This window comes from Herpailurus yagouaroundi, unplaced genomic scaffold (genome assembly GCF_014898765.1).
Source record: "Herpailurus yagouaroundi ecotype Mexico unplaced genomic scaffold, PumYag 182, whole genome shotgun sequence".
Taxonomy (NCBI): domain Eukaryota; kingdom Metazoa; phylum Chordata; class Mammalia; order Carnivora; family Felidae; genus Herpailurus; species Herpailurus yagouaroundi.
Genome location: NW_024412413.1, coordinates 11,867,795 through 11,890,003, shown reverse-complemented (window position 1 = coordinate 11,890,003; position 22,209 = coordinate 11,867,795). Strand labels below are relative to the sequence as shown.

The 22,209-nt window shown below is 44.1% G+C and overlaps 1 protein-coding gene and 1 pseudogene across 18 annotated transcripts in view; one reads left to right on the top strand and one right to left on the bottom strand.

The window, feature by feature from the left end:
- RBFOX2 (RNA binding fox-1 homolog 2) overlaps positions 1-22,209 on the bottom strand; it is a 288,313-nt gene that overhangs the window by 177,615 nt on the left and 88,489 nt on the right. For 17 of the 18 annotated variants that reach the window (XM_040490942.1, XM_040490955.1, XM_040490943.1 and 14 more), the window contains exon 2: positions 19,478-19,528. The exons of the other annotated variant lie outside the window; for it this stretch is intronic. In XM_040490942.1, coding sequence (XP_040346876.1) covers positions 19,478-19,528 — 51 coding nt within the window. The remainder of the gene's footprint in view (positions 1-19,477; positions 19,529-22,209) is intronic. 18 annotated transcript variants of the gene reach the window in all.
- On the top strand, positions 339-5,186 carry LOC121040977 (60S ribosomal protein L17-like; annotated as a pseudogene).

Genomic DNA, 22,209 nt, shown 5'->3' with positions numbered 1-22,209 from the left:
TAAGGAAGTTTACAATGTGTGTAGATGCAAATACAGCTGCACAGAAACCAGAGTAGACCAACAAACAATGAAAAGATAAAGTTACATACATTAAGACGATTTTTATTTTATTCTTTTGGCCTACTGGATCTTCTCAATTTTCCTTGACGAGTGTATATTACTTTTAAGAAAAATATTTTAGGATTTTTTTTTTTTTAATGAATTTAAACAACACAGTGTCTCTTCACTGTTTTCTTTGCAGACACAGTAGCATGGCTCTCGTCAGACCAGGACTCACATCCCTAATCTACCACTTATTGTATATACAAAACCTTTGCCTTGGTGTTCTCATGTGGAAAATGGCGATGATGAAGAACACTCTAGCAGTCTTCAGGAAGTCTCAGGCCGTGGTTCTCAGCTTAAGAGTGCATCAGAGACACCTGAAGAGCCTGTTGAACCAGAAGGCTGGGTCCCCTCCCCAGACTTTCCACTTTGGTAGGTCTGAGGGAGGGGGCAGACTACGAATCTGAGGAAGTTCCCAGGGGATGCTGATGCTGCTGGTCTGGAAAACCACAGGACAAAGTCTCCTTTCAATATGCCACACAGATCCTGAGTGCTCCTTCAGGACTACCTGTTCCCCAGAGATTGAATTACATCAGAACCTGAGACTGCACATCCACCCAAAAGCCCGCACTTTTACAACTTGAGTGAATTCACTCCAAGACATGGAAGGAACTGGTTTTCCATTTAAGGCGAAAACAAATAATAATTATTATGACTGCATGTAAAATACCTGACTTTAGCACGGGACAAACGTCTAGGACTGTGGGCACGGATAAAACACGCTGCGAGAAACAGACGCACAGTGAGTCCACTGCACGCTGCCCCGTGCCTGCCTGGGGAGCAGCGCAGAGCCTAGCCTGGGTCACAAAGCACTTGCTTTGCTCTGGGTGCCCTCTGTTGACAAAAACGGACATAGCCACTTGCTCTGCTGCTCTGTCCCTTTTCTCCTCCCACCCCAGGAGAGCCAAGAGTCCTTCAAGTGTGACTCAGGTTCGGAGGGGAAAAGGTTTCCAGTTATGAACTTTTTCCTAAGCCCCTACATGGTCAGGATATTCTTCTTCCGATGTCCCCAGTCCCCCTCACTTTGCATGTGCAGCTTATCTCCAAACAGGTTAACTAGCTCAGGATGGCAGGACAGGAAGTGATGGTAATGTAGGTGGAATTTAAATCACGGTTGCCTTTCACTTCAGAAATGGCTAGCATTAGCACAGCGGGAATAAACTGCTTTGGTAAATACTCCCTGATACAATGTGAAACCCCGCACAATGTGTAATAATTTTAAATATATATATACTGGCTGTTGAAGTTTCTATACATGAAAACTGTCTAGTAGCACCTTCCAGACAACTAAAAGTAGAATGAGGGGCACCTGGGTGGCTCAGTCAGTTAAGCATCCAACTTCGGCTCAGGTCATGATCTCACAGTTCGTGGGTTCAAGCCCCACTTCGGGCTCTGTGCTGACAGCTCAGAGCCTGGAACCTGCTTCGGATTCTGTGTCTCCCTCTCTCTCTCCCCCTCACCCCCTCACATTCTGTCTCTCTCAAAAATAAATAAACATTAAAAAAAAAAAAAGGTAGAATCAGAGCATGTCAGAGTAGGCCAAGAGCTCAGATATTATGGTCTCCAATTTCCTCATTTATACGGGGAAACTGAAGGCCCAAAGAAGTAAAATGACATAGCCAAAGTCAAAGTTAGTGAAAAGCCAGTTTCCTGATTTCCTCATGACTCATGGTCTTCCCACTGTACTATGGTCTTTATTCAGAAACTTTTTCACGCAGGCATTACCAATAGGACGACACCTGCTTAATTTTAGCCACGTGGTGGAGGATAAAGAAAGCAGTGAGCATGGAACAATTCCTGACAGGAGTGGGAGAGGAAAAAAATCCTACCTTTTTCGACTGCAAAATTAAGCCTTTTCTGGTATCAATACTTCCTTCCTAGCAATCAGTTTTAAATGAAATTATTCCCACTGGGTCAAAAACTGCACTTACCATCAACAAGCAGTTGTCTAAATAAGGAGTCGGCAAGCTATGGCCCATGGGCCAAATCCAGCCTGTCACTCGTTTTTGTATAACCCGCATACAGACCATGACTTACGCGGTCTTTACATTTTTTAAATGGCGGGGGACAAACAAATCAGAAGCAGCGTATTTCAGGACGTGGAAATTACATGAAATTCAGAGCCCACAAATAAAGTTTTATTAGAACACGGCCCCATTCGTTCATTTACATGCTATCTATGGCTGCACACAAGCTACAGCAACAGAGCTGAATGGCTGCAACAGGGGCCCCAAAACCCACAACATTTGCTCTCGGATCCTTCGTAAAACCTGTGTGTCCACCCTTGTTCTGAAGTACTGATGAATGTCGTCAGTGGGTCGAGGACGAAGGCCTGCGCTGTCAGTTCCTGGGGGCCCAGCCTCAGGGACGAGCTCCCCACCCCCTCTGGCAGGCGCCCCACACAGGGTGAGTGCTGACACTCCCTGACACCTAGAGGTCTCCTCCAGAGACGCCGAGGGGGCCCCGGGCCAGGCTTCAGCATGGTTTTCAGTTAATATTTGTCAGCAATCCCACCCATGTGACACATGAGGACCCAAGCCTGAGAGACATGAAACAGCAGGCACTGGGGCGCCTGGGTGGCGCAGTCGGTTGAGCGTCCGACTTCAGCCAGGTCACGATCTCGCGGTCCGTGAGTTCGAGCCCCGCGTCGGGCTCTGGGCTGATGGCTCAGAGCCTGGAGCCTGTTTCCGATTCTGTGTCTCCCTCCCTCTCTGCCCCTCCCCCGTTCATGCTCTGTCTCTCTCTGTCCCAAAAATAAATAAACGTTGAAAAAAAAAAAAAAAAAGAAACAGCAGGTACAAACTAAAACTGTGAGCCCAGATCTGCCGGACGCTAAGGTTCTTTGATTATTCCCCAGTGGTTTTCAAACCGGGTTCCAGCCAGCCGAGGGGCCTCGGGGTCAGAGGAAGCCCAGAGGGCGGGGCTCCACGTCCTCCAAATCTTCTAGGAGGACCACGCCACTTACGTTTTTCCCATATTGTGTCCACATACTTCAGATGAAAAAGACTTTGCGGCTACAAAGTTTAGTCTGAAGGTCAGCGCACCTCTTCCAAACAAAAGCTATGCTCTTCTCTCTCTGCCACTTATTACCACCTTTGGCAAATCTCTCATGACACCAGGCACCTTAATTCCCTCATCTGCCAATGGAGATTAAGATCCGGCCTCCTCCCCCCCCCCCCCATCCCCACACGTCCAAGATCAAATGAAAATGGACAGGAAAGTGATCTGTAAAGGATACAGGACTATAGAAATATAATACAAATTATCATCCCCTCAGTATAGGGCTGGGGAGGGGAACCAGTAGGGAAATAATACCATTTCTACTGACTAAAGAAAAATCAAACATGCAAGTAAAATGTGAAAAACAACAATAAAAACCCCCAAACATTCGATGAAAAGTAAATAAGGAAAAGACATGTTCTCAGTGGAAATAACATAAACTTTTCAATCTAACACATTTAGATTTAAAACCCAACTTTCCTCATTATCAGCTACAAAGCCTTGGACAAGGACTTAAATCTCTTTGAGCCTTGGTTTCCTCACCTGCAAATGGGAGGAATAAAATAAAACTTGCTAAATGCTTCATACAGGGCTTGACACATAGTCAAAGTTCGATTCATGTTAGTTCTCTCTTCCTGGGAACCCTCACTTGTTACTCTAAAATTGAGACACACCTGCTAGAATGAATGCATGGGCTCCCCATACCAGGAAGGAAGTAACAGAATTCAGGAACTCAAAGCATCTTTAGCTTAGATGATTCTATGATCCACCTGATACCACAAAGCTTCGAGAGGACAGGCTGAAAGTACTCTAAGGAACAATGAAAACTCCTAATAATAAAAGATACACAAAGTTCTACTAATTCAATAAGGATGTTTATTGAGTGGTTTAAGAGCTCTGTATGGCTCCACAAAACAGCAGATTTATATTTAAGATCCACTTGACCAAAACCATTAAACTTGTAAGAGGCACTCTCCTGCTGAAGATCAGATATCTACCTTCTTGAGTATTAATTTTTTATATAGCTCTGGCAAGGCAAAGGTAAAAAGCCTAATGAAAGCTCGAACAAAGTTTTTTTTTAATCTTCCACAGGAAAAAGTCCCAACAGAGTAGTCTCTATAGTTCAAGAAGGCCAAAGTTTACTGTTTAATTTATCCCTTTACCAAATTCCTACTGAATACTTACTTTGAGCAAAGTATTTGAGAATATCAAGAACTAAGATAGGGGTGCCTGGGTGACTCGGTTAAGCGGGCAGCTCTTGATCTCAGCTCAGGTCATGATCTCAACAGTTCACGGGATCAAATCCCGCACCAGGCTCTGCACTGACAGCACAGAGCCTGTTTGGGATTCTCTTTCTCTCTCTCTCTCTCTCTCTCTCTCTCTCTCTCTCTCTGGCCCTCCCCTGCTCACTTGCTTGCTCGCTCTCTCTCTCTCTCTCAAAATAAATAAATAAACAATTTAAAAAAAAAAAGTGCTCTTCCCATAAGTGGCCTGAGGTGATCTCTGAAAATAGTTTGCTATTCACTTGACCCGGAAAACTCGACAAAATCATGCAAATTAAGAGGTGCAAATCTCCGTGTTCACTTTAAGAACACACATGAAGCTACCCAGGCCATCAAGGGTGTGCATATCCGAAAAGCCACCAAATACCTGAAAGACGTCACTTCGCAGAAGCAATACATGCCATTCTGTCGCTACAGTGGTGGAGTTGGTAGGTGTGCCCAAGGCCAAACAGTGGGGCTGGACACAAGGTCGGTGGTCCAAATAGACTGCTGAATTTCTATTGCACCTGCTTAAAAATGCAGAGAGTAAAGCTGAACGTAAGGGTTTAGATGCAGAGTCTCTGGTCATTGAGCACCATCCAGGTGAACAAAGTCCCCAAGATGAGGCAGAGAACTTGTAGGGCTCATGGGTGGATTAATCTGCCATACATGAGCTCTCCCTGCCACGTTGAGATGATCCTTACAGAAAAAGAGCAGAGTGGTCCTAAACCAGAAGAGGAAGTTGCACAGAAGAAAAAGATATCCCAGAAGAAACAGAAGGGGAGAAAAGGGGTAAATTCTGCATAAAATAAATGCAAATAAAAGTAAGTAAATAAGTAAATAAATAAACGAATAATGTTTTTAAAAAAGAAGTATGACAGGGGGCGCCTGGGTGGCGCAGTCGGTTAAGCGTCCGACTTCAGCCAGGTCACGATCTCGCGGTCCGTGAGTTCGAGCCCCGCGTCGGGCTCTGGGCTGATGGCTCAGAGCCTGGAGCCTGTTACCGATTCTGTGTCTCCCTCTCTCTCTGCCCCTCGCCCGTTCATGCTCTGTCTCTCTCTGTCCCAAAAATAAATAAACGTTGGAAAAAAAAAATTTAAAAAGAAAAAAAAGAAGTATGACAGGATCCTTATTCTCACAGAACATTATGGGTCATCATAAAATAATAGGCAGTGATAAAATGCTATTACAAAGTGGAAATAACGTGCCTTGGGAGCTCAGAGGACATTAAGAATCTGTTCCCAAAAAAGTACATCACGCAAGACTTAAAGGAGGAGACAGCCTTTGAAGTGGGACTTAAACAGTGGTAAAGGGGTGCATCTGGGTGGCTCAGTAGGCTTAGCGTCAACTCTTGATTTCAGTTCAGGTCATGATCCCAGAGTCGTGGGATCAAGCCCTGAATTGGGCTCTGTACTGAGCGTGGAGCCTGCTTAAGATTCTCTTTCCCTCCCTCTCCCTTTCTCTCTCTCTCTGTCTCTCTCTCTTAATCTCTCTCTCAGGGCACCTGGGTGGCTCAGTCAGTTAAGCATCCACCTACTGACTCTGGCTCAGGTCATGATCTCACCTTCGTGAGTTCAAGCCCCCCACTGGACTCTGTGCTGATGGCACAGAGCCTGCTTGGGATTCTGTCTCCCTCTCTCTCTGCCCCTCCCCCCTTGCTATCTCTCTCTCAAAATAAATAAAAATAAATTAAAAAAAAAATTCTCGGGGCGCCTGGGTGGCTCAGTCGGTTGAGCGGCCGACTTTGGCTCAGGTCATGATCTCACGGTCCATGAGTTCGAGCCCCGCGTCGGGCTCTGTGCTGACAGCTCAGAGCCTGGAGCCTGTTTCAGATTCTGTGTCTCCCTCTCTTTCTGCCCCTCCCCCGTTCATGCTCTCTCTCTGTCTCAAAAATAAATAAATGTTAAAAAAAATTTAAGGGGCGCCTGGGTGGCGCAGTCGGTTAAGCGTCCGACTTCAGCCAGGTCGCGATCTCACGGTCAGTGAGTTCGAGCCCCGCGTCAGGCTCTGGGCTGATGGCTCAGAGCCTGGAGCCTGTTTCCGATTCTGTGTCTCCCTCTCTCTCTGCCCCTCCCCCGTTCATGCTCTGTCTCTCTCTGTCCCAAAAATAAATAAACGTTGAAAAAAAAAATTTTTTAAAAAAATAATAAAAAAAATAAAATAAAAATTCTCTTTCTCCCTCTGCCCCTCTCTCCAACTCACGCATGTGTGCACTCGCTCTCTTATAAAAATAATTTTTTTAACTTAAAAAATTAAAAAATAAAGGGTGGCAAAGGGTGGTATTTCAACACATTAAATGCCATAAGTAAAGAAATTGGAATTAAAACCCACATCTGATTTCAAAGCTACACTACCCCATCCCGTAGTGTGGCTAAAACACAGAGTACCTTACCCAACATAGAAAGAAAAAGACTGGGGCCCAATCACGGTATTCACTTAACAGTATCCCCTGAAGAGTTCTCAACAGATAAAAGCTAAACAGAATAATGCTACCCAGTGAGATGAGAGCTGTGCCTTTGTTTAAGTGTACGATTACCCAGAATTTACTGAAATTTTCTGGTGGCACAAAGTTTTCTAACACAAAGATCTTAATTCCCCCGCCTTTCTAAATCAACCCTAAATCAGCTCAGCATAATGGCATAAGCTGATGCTATCAAGAAAATAAAAATATTTAATCTATAACTGAAATACATAACCATACTGGCCACCAACTATGGGGGCTTTTGCTTTATCTTAAATGTTTCTAGTTGGTTTCATTCTAAACCATCTGCCACGGGTTGTCTGTTGAAGAATGAAGGGTTGAGGAGCTCTACCATGTTTCTTCTTCTTTTTTTTTTTTTTTTTAATTTTTTCAAGCGTTTTATTTATTTTTGAGACAGAGACAGAACATGAGCAGGGGAGGGGCAGAGAGAGAGGGAGACACAGAATCCAAAGCAGGCTCCAGGCTCTGAGCTGTCAGCACAGAGCCTGACGCGGGCCTTGAACTCACGAACCGTGAGATCATGACCTGAGCCGAAGTCGGTTGCCTAACCGACTGACCCACCCAGGCACTCCAATGTTTCTTAAAAGTAACTCACAAAACGGTAGCCAACTCTGGCTGTGAGACTATCTGCTGCTTATGCTTACTAACTACTTGGCTGCTCTAAACAACCCTAAAGAGACGAATTACCTGATTTTGAAAACCACTAACAAAGGAATTTATAAATAGTTCCAGTGATTCATAATCCTTCATTCTTTTTGAAGGCCATATGAAACTTCTCATTACAACACAGATCAATTGCCTACGTGCAAAGTATTAGGCCAATCTACTGGAAAGCCAAGCAGATAAGTTATAATCCCTCCATCTGCAAAATGATAAGGATCTGGGTCAAGAGATCCAAACTGTTCCGACAGCCTAAAATCACGGCAAGCTCAAAATGAGTCCAAATAGGCAAACCATGACTGCCAGGATGTGACAAAGAAACCACGTACAGAAGAGGGGTGACAAGCCAGCCATCATTTCCCTGCTCCCTGCTCACATCACTCATCCATCCACAGATCCAGAGCAGTATGGCTGGACTCAGAGGGAGGAAGTTATGTGATGAAAAGTCCCACTATTTCCACAAGGAAGCAGGACATGCCAACAACCACAACATCAGACCCAGCAGAGCCCAGGGATGAGAAAAGACTTTCTAGCCTACGTGGAAAACAGCAGGTATAGGCAGTGAAACATCACATCAACCAATAAGTCGCTCTTGACCTAGGAAATTTTTAAAAATGTAATGCTTACAAAAGTAAGTACTCCCCTCCTCACTTCCACTGATGAGGACACTGAGCCTCGGAGAAGTTAAATACTTTGCTCAGTCTTCACCAAACTTCCCAAACTCCCTTGATTCGAAACTTACAGAAATGCTCAGGCAGATGGCGTGTTTGAGGAGCTCAAATGATTAGAGGCGATAAGAAAAGGTTTCATACGTCCCAGTTAAATTATGACCAGGGATCTTGAAGGATACTTAGGAGTCTGCTGGGAACAGGAGAAATATTGCAAGTAAAAGGCACTAGGAAGAAATAAATATCCAGGACGGAGATGTGAAGGACTCTGAAGAGCCATGCAGCATGGAAGAGACAGGTGCGAGGGGCAAAGAGCGAGCACGATGGCTGTAGAGAGCCGTGGACGTCGGCGCAGTCTGGCCAGATTCCGTTCCAGTCATGACGGTCTGAGAACGGACCCCCTCTTTCTACTGATGCTGCCAAGATCCATAATGAGTTACGTAAACAAACTTATGCAGGCTTCACTCCCCTCACACAGGCGTATTATTCTTGGAAGTAAGGTAAAGCTATGTTCCCGAGGTAGAAATTTCAAATCTACAGCCAGAATTCATTTTACATGGTGAATTTAAAAAAAAAAAAAAAAAAAAAAAAAAAAAAAAAGGAGAGAGAAAGACTTAAATCAGAGACTGTAAGAACTAAATATTCCCTTATAAAAGCTTCCCTAAGGCCTCCTTCCCATAAAACTAATGAGAAAAATGATTTAATGACCCTATTACATGCCAGGAAATTTATGTATGTTATCTCTGATCCTGCAACAACCTTTCACAGTAGATACCAGTCCTATATTATAGATGAAGAAACTGAGGCTCACAGAAGGAAAAAAACCTGCCCAAAGTCACAGAGCCTGCAATGGCAGAGCTGATAGTTAAACCCAAAGCCAGGATGCAGTCTGCGCGTGCGCGTGTGTGTGTATGTCTATGTGTGTGTATCCAGAGGAATTTCCATGAACCAGCCTTATACAGACGCGACAGTGTCTTGGTTAAAGAAGGAAAAAAAAGGCCAACGAACATGGCCGATCCTTCAGCGTATCACGTCCCTCAGGACATGCAGAAAGCAGCATAACTGCTTGTCACTACACAAAGAGCTTTCTTGCCCAAACATGCCTGCCACCAAAAATCTGGAGAAGGCTATGTTAGCCAAACACAAAGCCACTGTAAACCTGCCAGTCCTCCTTGGAGCCATCACCAGGCCTGAACAAAGACAGTCAAATGCCTGTTTCCACCGTCTCTTTCCTAAAAGAGCTACATAGAGTTTATCCAAATTTAGCAAATAAGGTTGAAAACATAGTTTTGCTTTACTGGGGGGGAGGGGAAAGAGTTGTCTTGCAAAATCTCACAAAGAACTTGTATCCAAAATATATAAAGAACTCTTACAACTTGTTAAGAGAATAAATGAACCAAATAAACAGTAGGCAAGAGACTTGAACACATATCTCAACAAAGAAGACATACGAATGGCTAATAAGCAAACGAGAAGGTAACACTACATCTTTCAGTATTAGGAAATACAAACCAAAACCACAATGAGCTACCAATGCATACTCAGTATAATCAAAAAGGTAGATAAAATCAAGCCACTTTGGAAAAGAGTGTAGTAGTTTCTTAAAGTGAAGCATGAGCTTACTTACCATAAAACCCAGCGACTCCACTCCTAGAAATGTGCCCAAGAGAAACTGAAACATACATCCACACAAAGACTTCCATGCAAATGTTCATAACAGCATTATTCATAATCACCGAACTGAAAACAATCCAAATACCCATCACCTGGTAAATGGACTGACAAAATGCAGTCCATCCATACAAAACAATACTATTTAGCAACTAAAAGGAATGATATAGTGATACACACTACAACGTGGGTGAACCTCAAAAACATTATGCTAAGTGACAGAAGTCGCACACAGAAGACCAGATAGGGGCGCCTGGGTGGCTCAGTCGGTTGAGCGTCCGACTTTAGCTCAGGTCATGATCTCACAGCTCATGAGTTCGAGCCCCGCATCGGGCTCTGTGCTGACAGCTCAGAGCCTGGAGCCTGGTTCGGATTCTGTGTCTCCCCCTCTCTCTGCCCCTAAGCCACTCGCATCCTGTCTCTGTCAAAAATAAACATTAAAAAAATTTTTTTAATAAACATTTAAAATTTTTTTAAAATAAGATCATATATACATCATATGATTCCATGTACATGAAATGTCCAGAAAGGATAGAGTCAGAGAGCAGATCAGCGGTTGCCTGGGACTGAGGTGAGAGTGGGACTAACTGCAAAAAAAATTTAGGAAAATTTGGCGGCAGGGGGGATATGGCAACATTCTATAACCATACTATGGCCATGATGGCATAGCTCTACAAACTGTATAAGACCCCTGAATAAGTATATTTACATTGAATTACTTTTATGGTATGGAAATTGTATCTCAATAGTGTTTTCTAAGTTCTTACTCAATATATATGTATATATATTTTCTATACACACGTATGTATATATTCGGTAACTCCAGGGGAAATGGAAAAGTATTTATGAAAGGGAATATAATCATGTTTTACGATTTCGCTATATTTAGTCACAATAGTGTAATTATTATGTAACCATAAATCGGGAATAAACACTGATTTTTCTAAATGACCTTATTAGAAGGAAGGAGACCATGTCTAAAAAACTGTTAATATCTCCTCTCCAACAGTAGGCAGCCAAAATATGGTGTCTAAACTTGGTAAATCAAGAAAGAGCAGAATAAGCATGTTATTGAGACACCTGGCAGTCAGCAGCAGACGAAGTGAAATGGTCTTTCCCAGAAGGAAAAAATCTTATGAACTACGTGCAGAATGAAATGATCTAAAATGCAAGAGTAAGTCTGAAGCTGATTACATGGTTCAAGAAAAATGCTAGAACACCAGATGCTGCAGCATTTCCCAGCCCTTCATCCACTAGAGGGTGTAAGGCAACACCGCAGAAGGCCCTAATCACCGATGGGCAACCTGATGTCAGATATTGGGGAGAAGCAACCATTTTATAATGTACCTCGCATGAAGGCTGACAGTGGGGTTCTGTACAACCTAGCAGAAAGGGAAAAAAGGCGATTTCGGATGTAACTGAAGAGCAAAGCAGAAGTATTTTTCATTAGAAGGGGGGCCAGTAAGAAAATTATTATAGGTTGTGAGATACAGAAGGGGTATGAAACAATTTACTTCTAAACCAGTCATTTTAACCCAGTCTCCAGCTGGGGCAGGGGCAGGGGGCCGGGGGAGTAAAATTTCTCATTCAACAAATAAGTCCTAGTTAGAACTGATATTAAAGACAGCAAATAATAAAGCCATTGCCTAGAGAGATCTAAGGCTGTTTTGTTGCTCCTCCTAAAATTCAATTCTTCATAGCAGCCAGAATATTGTTTTTAAAAATGTATAATGAATCACGTCACTTCCCTGCCTAAAACCTTTCAAAATTGTCAACATTAAACAAGATAATTTTAATTTATGCATTCAACAAATATTTATTGATCTCCTCCTACATATCAGGCTCTGCTCTAAGCAAAGTCACAGCTTGCACAGCACATCTTAGTGGGAGAGATACACAATAAAGTATGCGCACTACATAATTTCAGATGATGGTGACAGATGTGAAGAAGGTCAGGTTGTATATCTGGATATCTTTAGGCGAGTATAGTCAGGAAAGACTTCCCCGAGGAGTAAATTTTGTACCTGTGACCTGAATGAAAAGACAGTGAGCATCTGGGCAAAGAGTACTGTGTGTCTGAAGGTAGTAGAGGAGACAGTGGCTCCACACTGAAGCCGGAATCAAGCTTGTTCAAGAATGCCTGGCAAGGCCAAGGCCAAGTGTACATAAGAGAGCTTCAGGAGACGGAACCACAGAGGCAGGCAGTGGGCTCACGTAAGAACACTTCCTCTAGCCATACAGTGAGATGTCACTCAACCAAAAATGGAATGCAGTACTAACACGCGCTACAACATGGATGAACCTTGAAAACATTATGCTCAGTGAAAGAAGCAAGTCACAAAAGACCAGATGTTATATGATTCCATTTCCGTGAAATATCCAGAACAGGCAAATCCACAGAGACAGAAAGCAGATGAGTGGTTACAGGGGGATGGGGAATAGGGAAGTGACTGCTAAAGTATACGGAGTTCTTTAAGGTTGCATTTTTTTTAATGTTTATTTATCTTTGACAGAGAGAGAGAGAGAGAGAGAGAGCGAGAGCACAAGCAGGGGAGGGGCAGAGAGAGAGGGAGACACAGAATACGCAGCAGGCTCCAGGCTCTGAGCTGTCAGCAGAGCCGGATGCAGGGCTTGAACTCATGAACCGCGAGATCACGAACTGAGCCGAAGTCGGACACTTAGCCAACTGAGCCGCCCAGGTGCCCCTAAGGTTGCATTTTCAAGGACAACAATCATGAGAATTTTGTTTTTCAAAACTACAGATTGCAATCTATTAGCGGGCCCAGGAAATCAATTTTGCTCAATTGCTGGTCACAACCAACAATTTTTTTAATGGAATGGAAAAGAACGGAAAATGCTTACAGTACAGTAAGGGTAAGTACTATTTGGAAGACTAATTCTAAGTTACATTTGTGTGTCCGTGTGTGTGCGCGCGTGCATGCACGCACGTGCGGAGTCATGATGTAAAAAGTATTGCTTTACTAGTGGTTCCTGTCTTTAAGCTTAAAAGCAGCACCAAGCTAGAATTTGAACACTCTCCCCATGTCCTCTGTTCCAATTCTTCCCAAAGGAGGAAGAGCAGCACCATTTCTTTGGCATGAAAACAAATGAGTATGACAGAAAATGTGTTTGCTATCATCCATGGCTCCCAATCAATACCTAAAAGCCCTGAAAGTTCATTTATAAAAACCTCTACTAAAATAAAGTTCATCCCGGGGATAAAAGGAAGAAAAGGAAAAGTCATTAAATTCTTAAGAAAGAAAATGCTTTTGAAAAATAAATCCCCTAGGTCATTTTTAATCTATCCTCTAAATTAAAAGTATGGCTGCCACTCCCAACTGAAATCTCTAACGGTCAAAGTCACATCTTTGAACATCTCCTTTGATACTCCCCCTTTGTTTCTGTGAATCACCTGAACATGTCCATACAGTGGCTTTTCAACAGAATTTTAGAAAATCAAAGGAAAATAATTTTAGCAAGCCACTGGCTAGCATTTTAAAAATAAGATAAAGAGCCTAACACCATGACATTAATTTTTTCTATATATTTACAAAATACTATATAAATACAAAAAGACAAACTGTGGACCATAAGCTATTTTAGCAAATAAGGAAGAAAACTTGACAGAAATAAGTGACTCAAGGGACCTCCAAGTCACATGAAGCCTTTTCATAAGGCTCCATTCCCTAATGATTCCATAATATCTTGTCACACTAGCAAGAGAACATCCCCATTCAGAGAAGAGAAAACACTGACAGAAGAACACAAAAGGGAAACAAAAGACATGGAAGCTGAAAATCCAGGGTTCAAGTCCATTTCTGCCACCTCCCCTCTATGTGACACTGGGAAATCCATTTAATAATCTCTGCACCGGGGGTTGCCTGGGTGGCTCACTCAGTTAAGCTTCTGACTCTTGACCTCGGCTCAGGTCATGATCTCACGATTATGAGATCAAGCCCATGACGGGCTCCCCACTGAGCAGAGAGACTGGCTTGGGATTCTCTCTCTCTTGGGCCACCTGGGTGGCTCACTTGGTTAAGCCTCAGTCTTAGGCTCAGGTCATAATTTCACAGTTCACAACAGGTTCAAGCCACACCATGGGCTCTGCACTAACAATGCAGAGCCTGCTTGGGATCCTCTGTCTCCCTCTCTCTCTCTACCCCTCCCCCGCTCACATGCTTGGTCTCGCTCTCAAAACAAATAAACTTAAAAAAAAAAAAAGGTACTCCCTCCCTCTGCCCTTCTCCCACACATGCACAAGCACATGCTCGCTCACTCTCAAAAAGTAAAAATACAAAAAATAATTTTTAATCTCTCCACTGGTTTTCTTATCTGTAGAGATAATAAAACCCAACCTACCTAGCAGAGCTATTGTGAAGACCAAAACTCAGCAAACATGGAAGCACACTGTAAAGTACTTTACAACGTTAGTTTTTTTAACATTTTAATACTGTCACTTCCATACCCGACTCAACACCTAAACCCAACCAAGAGTCTGTTCCCTCTCTCACCTCAAAAGCGAATGACAAGGTTTCGCTCCTGCGCGGGCTGAATGTGAGGCAATGCACTGTGCCATAATCTCAAACCCCGATCACATCAGTTAAGAGGACATTTGCTAGGGGCGCCTGGGTGGCTCAGTCGGATGAGCGCCTGACTTCGGCTCAGGTCACCATCTCGTGGTTGAGAGTTCGAGCCCCGCATTGGGCCCTGTGCTGACAGCCTGGAGCCTGCTTCCGATTCTGCGTCTCCCTCTCTCTCTGCCCCTCCCCCAATGCTCTGTCTCGCTCTGTCTCAAAAATACATACAAACATTAAAAAATAATTTTTTTTAAAAAGAGGACATTTGCCAGAGTTCTTAATTTTTTCTTAAGTTTGTTTATTTTGAGAGAGAGAGAGAGAGAAAGACACACAGTGAGCATACCAGTGGGGGAGGGACAGAGAGACAGAGAGAGAGAGAGAGAGAGAGAGAGAGAGAATCCCAAGCAGGCCCTGAGCTGTCAGCACAGAGCCCGACACAGGGCTCGATCTCACAAACCGTGGGATCATGACCTGAGCCGAGATCAAGAGTCGGACGCTAAGCCACCCGAGCCACCCAGGTGCCCCTATGGTTCTTGAATTACAGCTAAGGTGGCTACACACCTCCGCTCATCCCAGTTTGCACGGGGCTGTTTCAACATAAGCATCACTTTTCACTCTCGAGAGTCCCAGCTAGAATGACGCCTTATACGGTCACCCTGATGTAGCAGACGTAAAGTTGTGGCACCAAGTGATGGCGAGGGGATGGACTCGGACTCGCACTGTGCTCTCCGGGAGCCCCCTGAAAGCCGTCCTAAATAAATGAACAATGTCAGCAAAAACAGTGAGCTTGCTGTGTAGAACTGAGGCCCTCTCTAATCAGATTGCTATTCCTAAGCCCCTCCTATCCATAAACCCTGGAGCTAACACACACAAATATTCTCTCATTTAAAAATACCGCAAACCCACAAAATATTCCAGACCGAACCAATACTCAAAAAAGCATCTGCGCATATACCTAAACCACAAAGAAACAGCTACGAATCTAAACCACTGTATCGTATCATCAACCCAAACTGCACGGCTCGGATGAGACACTCAGTCGGACTTTCTGAGCTGGTTTTCACTTTGCAAATCTGGACAATGTTTGTCTCCTCCACTCCCACACGGAGCTCGTTAGCAAGCACAATGAAGTGCTCGGGAGAGCTCTATGAGCGCAGCGGACTGTCATCCCATAAAACTTGCTAACTGACTGGGAAAGAAGGCTGAGGGAACGGCACATAAGAAAGCACAACCTCTACGAGGTGGCGGGTGGTTTTTCCCCTCCTTCCCTCCACAGGTTTCCAATTCAAATGTGTTGGCGGGAGTTTACGTAACAGGATGAAAAGGACCACTGAACAGGGTATACTGGTATACTTAGTGTTAAGGAAGCCAGGGGTAATAATCCTTAAGCAGGGATCATGGATTCCGAGATCTGTGGTTGAGCTCCAAGAGGCCTATGAAGCTCCCAGACGACAAACAAGGTACAGGCGTGAGCAGGTGCTCGTGCACACGACCACATTCTTGCCTGTGTGAGTCAGTGATTCCCCAGCACAGAGGAAAGGGCCCTCACAAAGACAAGAAAATTTCAGTTCTTTTGCAGCTACTACCTTGTACGGTTTCCTCGGAGAAGTCATTTTACCTCTGGGTACCTCAGTTTCCCGCCTCTGTTTTATCTACTTCAAAAGGTGGCTGTGAGGACGAGGGGGGAAAACACGGATGACCGTGCTCTAGGAAGATCAGGATTGTAACTGTCTCTTTTAAAATCACCATGAGGGGCGCCTGGGTGGCGCAGTCGGTTAAGCGTCCGACTTCAGCCAGGTCACGATCTCGCGGTCCGTGAGTTCGAGCCCCGCGTCAGGCTCTGGGCTGATGGCTCGGAGCCTGGAGCCTGTTTCCGATTTTGTGTCTCCCTCTCTCTCTGCCCCTCCCCCGTTCATGCTCTGTCTCTCTCTGTCCCAAAAATAAATAAACGTTGAAAAAAAAAAATTTTAAATCATCATGAGATGCTGATACAAATCCTGTCTGGGGACGATTCCTATCTGTTTAGAAAGGAACAGCAACAGAATAAGGAAGGCAAATAAAGACACATAGTTAAAATTCACCTTCACCCCCCCCCTCACCCCCATCCTGGATTTGCTGAGCCAGACCAGTCTGGGGAGATGTAAAGATCACAAGTGCGGTTTCTGCCCAGCTCAGGCCGCTCAGTGACCAGCGTTGCACACTGATACATGTCCCCCAAATCTCAGTGCACAAAGTGAGAGTTCACAAGGTTAGGCGCATTAATTAGCGGGACTCATTTGGATTCTGTATTCATCAAATACAACAAGCAGCCATTCAATATTTGCCTGTTTGCACTGCTCTAAGATCTCTAATTCAAAGATCCAGTCAGAGAACAAAATAAAGCCCAAGAAAATAAGCTAATATAAACCTGTCACCATCGGAATGTGCCTGAAAGTAAATTAGCAGCTTTAAACCTTGGCAAAAGGGTCTGCACAGGCCTACAGCAGAGACAGTATTGAGTGATAAATGCGCAGGTTACAGAAGTGTGTCCCTACCGCAAGAGAAAGGAAAAATAAAGTAGTTCCAAGCAACAAGACTACTTCTACGCTTTAACAAATTCCTCTTAATTCCTTTTGCTTAGTTTTTTATTGATCTGTAATCCTCACAGGAAGAACACAGCATTATACAGTACCTTTCAGATCCTTTTAAACTCAGTACGTCTATTCCCATGCTTTACTTCAATTGGTCTTACCTTCCTACATCTAAAATAAGCCGACATCCAGGGGTGCCTGGGTGGCTCAGTTGGTTGGGCGTCCGACTTCGGCCCAGGTCATGACCTCACAGTTTGTGGGTTCGAGCCCCGCATCGGGCTCTGGGCTGACACCTTGGAGCCTGGAGCCTGCCTTGGGATTGTGTCTCCCTCTCTATCTCTGTGCCTTCCCTGCTTATGCTCTGTCTCTCTCTCTCAAAAATAAACATTAAAAAAAATAAAATAAGTCTATATCCAAAATAAGCAACATTTTATAAATAAGTAAACATATGCGTTGATATGCAAGGGTAGACAGAGACTGACCATGATCCTTTGTATTTTAAGGGTCCTAGGTGAAAAGCACAGGATGAAACGGAACGTGTCACTACTTTTAAAGTAGCCCACAGGACTGCAGTTCTCGACAGTGGCTGCAAAGCAGCATCGCCTGTAGGTATTTCTAAATAGGTGAATGACTAAATGCACTTTTAGACCCTGCTTACAGAGTCTCTGGGGGCTAGATCCCTAGGCAGTAGTACCTTCCCTGATATGTGACCAAGATCTAGAACTACTATCAAAGGGCATAAAGTTCACAGCTTGTTACAAGAGCTCCAGAGCAGACCCAAACCAGAAAGAAAAAATCCTCTGACTTTAGATTTGAGGGGCGGCTGGGGGGGGCTCACTCGGCTGAACGTCAGATTCATGATTTTGGCTCAGGTCATGATCCCAGGGACACGGGACTGAGCCCCACGGCAGGCTCTGCACTGAGCATGGAGCCTGCCGAAGATTCTTTCTCTGCCTCCCTCTGCCCCTCTCCCCCATTCGCGCATACTCTCTCTCAAAATAATATGAACAAAAAATAAAATAAATGAAAAAAAAAAAGATTTGAAGTAAACGACTGTATCTTTTTAACAAAAGCTTCCCTAGGGACAAACTTCGATCGCAACAGTAACGATCCCCCTGGGAGATAAACACAGAGATGAACAACACCTTCCCTCCCCCTGTTCCTCCCCACCCTAACTGGGGCCAGTCTGACACCAACCCAGCACCCAAAGTGCAAGAACGGGGCAAATACTCGGAATACTGAAGGCCACTCAATAGATGACCACTGATTATGGTGCCAACCTAGTTTTCAAGATCAGCTCCAGGGGCTCCGATGAGATTCAATTAATTTCTGGAAACAGGAACTACGTCAACCCTTTAGTCTAACACTCTGATGACACAATGTCCCTTGGACAAGCCTAAAACTGGGGGTTTTCTTGGACAACCCTATGAGGAAGTTGGACAGACATTCAAAGATATCACTAGGGGTAACCTTTCAAATCTCCTGGAGAATACCAATATGCCCAAACAGCAAGGAGGCAAATTTCAAAAAAAAAAAAAAAAAGAAAAAAATTTTAATGTTTATTTATTTTGATAGGGAGAGTGTGCAACCAAGTGGGGGAGGGGCAGAGAGACAGGGGGAGAGAGAGAATCCCAAGCGGGCTCTGCACTGTCAGTGCAGAGTCCAATGCAGGGCTTGATCCCATGAACCATGAGATCCTGACCTGAGCCGGTATCAAGAGTCGGACACTTAACCGACTGAGCCACCCAGGCGCTCCAAGGAGGTTAAATTTCAGAGGGTAAGTATCTCAGGCCACACCATTTCTCTGAGGCAGCAGTTACCTGTTCTTCTACCCTAACTCATCTTCAGCCCCACCTGCCCAAGGTTTCAAACAGCAGAAGGACAAGGAAGGCATTTTACACATTCACCTAAACCGCCCAGAAGGCGTCTCGTAGGAAGCAGTGCTGCTCTAACCCACACTAGGGCCTGGGCTTTTTTCCAATCATGCTCCCAATGTAACAAAGAAAGGCAGCAGAAACTTCCCTCTCTCAAGCTAGCCTTCCTGATTAAAACCGTAAGGTTGAATTCCCCCAGGAAGGAGAATGGAATTTTTTGTTGCAGATTATTGCAAGGACTCAAAAAAAATCTGTGCAGGCAGGAGCTAAGTGGCAGAGAATTAAGAGACAAGTCCAGCACTTAGAATTATGAAACACCAAGAAAACCAGGTTACAAAATTATTGTAACAGCCTGGAGAAGAGAAAACAAAAGCAGTTATGTCTGTGCGTGCCCGATTTTTTTCCCCCATGACACCCACAATTTCAGAAACGCGATTACAATTCTTTTAGGATTAAGACATGTATTTTATTTGTATCTTTAAACGTAAATGCACTGCTGAAACTAACCACGTCACTCTCCAAGATACTTTCTGGAAATGCTCTCTACCAGAGCATCCTTAGAAAAAACACACACACATACACACACCCCATCTGACACAGCAGATACCAACCTGGCTGTCCCGTGCTGGGAATCCATGATAACCTGGAGTCAGAGGCTCGTTCTAAGAGAAAAAGAAGAAAATCAAACTATAAGACAAAAGAAAATGTTAAGGAGCATCAAATCATCCAAACTGATCAAATATAAATTCCTGCAACAGTCCTTAAGATGTTCTATCACTATATTCCACTCTAACCGTACCCCTGCCAGCAGCCTCTACTACGGCAAAAACGAAACCAAACAAACATAGTATTTGCTTCAAAACACCATTCATAAACTCTGTTTTCCTCGTTCAGCTAATTGTTTCCTTTTCAGTGTACCTCAAACAGGGAGCCAACTGAGATCTGGGGCAAATCAACTCCTAACTGTGAGACTTTAGCGTCCCTGGCCCTTAACCACTAAAAGCCACCAGCAATCCTGAACACTAGGACAACCAAAAACATTCACACATTTCCAGAAGTCTCCTGGCTCAACAGTACCACCCCTACTGAGAACTACGTCTTGGTCTGGAAGTTTTAGCCACACCCCCCTGTCAATATGTATTCCTTCAGTTCTTTGAAACCTACATGAAATCCCTTCTTCTATCACCCTCTATGACCCTAGAGACCCGAGTGACTCCGAACATGTATAAATTAAAATGCACTGAGGCTATTTGTACAATTTCCTTTTCATATGACATATGCCTTAATCAGATTTTTGTAACAGTATACCATAGTGAGTGTCTCATCTTCACCTTAACCACTAAATCAAAATCCTGAAGGGCAAGAATGACAGTCAATAAAAGCTATGCAAACCCTATTAGTATAAGGTGATATGATCTGAGCACTCATTCATGGCTTGACCCATTCAATGATTCAGTCAACACGTACTGAACACCTAATATTTTTCAAGTACTGTTAAGTGACTGAGAGTCATCAGTAAGAAAGGTAAGGGACACAAGGCCCTCGTCTTTAAGTGAACTTTTAAATGGGAAGAGATACACGTGCCCATAAAAGTGTAAACGAGAATATGCTTTTGTAATTTTTTTCAACGTGCTCAACACCACTCCCCGGAAGACGCTCATCCTCTTCTTCCATCCATTTATATTTTCATTCAGACTAGCAGATTAACAAGGTAAGAATTTTCACAGATGGGACGTTCACATATGGCAAGAGAGCACTTTCCAACCAATGGTACATCCGCTGTGATTATATCCTTACCTTTGGTTATCAAATACCCGCCCTATTTTCAAAAACATGAAATCGAGGAGCCAACATGAGCCCACTGCAGAGACACCTTGTGTGTTCACCGTGGTTTCCCTGCAATCTAGCACAGCGTCTAACACGTGGTGGGCACACAAAAGGATGCAGAAATACATACATGGAGCTCAACAAGCAGAAGTTATTTTGCCATCCACCACTGATTCAATCATAGACAATCCAAGTTCTCCTTTTTGATTCCTTAGTCTCCGTTCTGGATGTTTATAAATGAAGCCTCCGCAGAGAAAGCACATCAAAGATAACAGCCTTGAAAAATTATAGGTACCAAAACAATCCCGAGGAAGAGTAAAGCAGAAGGATTCATGTTTCTGGATCTCAAAGCTTCCTGCAAAGCTACAGTCATCAACATAGTGTGATACTGGCCTAAGGAATAGACATACAGATCAATGGGCTACAATTTAGAGTCCAGAATCAAACCCTTAAAACTATAATCAACTGATTTTTTAAGAGGACGCCAAGAAAATCGAAGCAAGAAAGAACACTCTTCAACAAATGGTGAAACAAATGGATACCCACGTATCAAAGAATGAAGTTAGAACGCTATCTCATCCCATACAGAAAATTAACTCAAAACAGATCACACACCTAAAACCACAAAACTCTTAGAAGAAAACACAGAAGTAAATCTTCACGACTTCTCGTTAGGCAACAGCTTCTTCACTATGACACCAAAAACACCCGTGACAAAGGAAACAACAGATAAATTGGGCTTCAACAAAATTAACAATTTCTGGGGCTCAAAGGACACCATCAATTCTGGGAATCTCCCGCCTAACATAGTGATTATAGTTAATAATACCGTATTATATACTTGAGAGTTGCAGGGCACCTGCATGGCTCAGCTGGTTAAGCGTCCAACTCTTGGTTTTGGCTCGTGTCACGATCTCACAGTTTGTGAGAGACGGAGCCCTGCATTGGCTCCGTGCTGGCAGCGGGGATCCCGCTTGGGATATTCTCTCTCCCTCTCGCTCTCTGCCCCTCCCCCACTCAATACAACTAAACTTTAAAAAAGAAGAAGAAGGGGTGCCTGGGTGGGCTCAGCCGGTTAAGGGTCAGACTTCAGCTCACATCGTGATCTCACAGTTTGTGAATTTGAGCCCAGCATCGGGCTCTGTGTTGACCGTGCAGAGCCTGCTTCAAATTTTCTGTCTCCCTCCCTCTCTGCCCCTCCCCGCCCTCTCAAAAATAAATAAACATTAAAAGGGGGGGGGGGCACCTGGGTGGCTCAGTCGGTTGGTGTCCGACTTCGGCTCAGGTCATGATCTCACGGTTCGTGGGTTCAAGCTCGTGTCGGGCTCTGTGCTGACAGCTCGGAGCCTTCAGCCTGCTTCAGATTCTGTCTCCGGTTCTCTCTGCCCCTCCCCCACTTGTGCTCTGTCTCTCTGTCTCTAAAATAAATAAACATTTAAAAAAAAAGCTCCTGGGGCGCCTGGGTGGCACAGTCGGTTAAGCGTCCGACTTCAGCCAGGTCACGATCTCGCGGTCC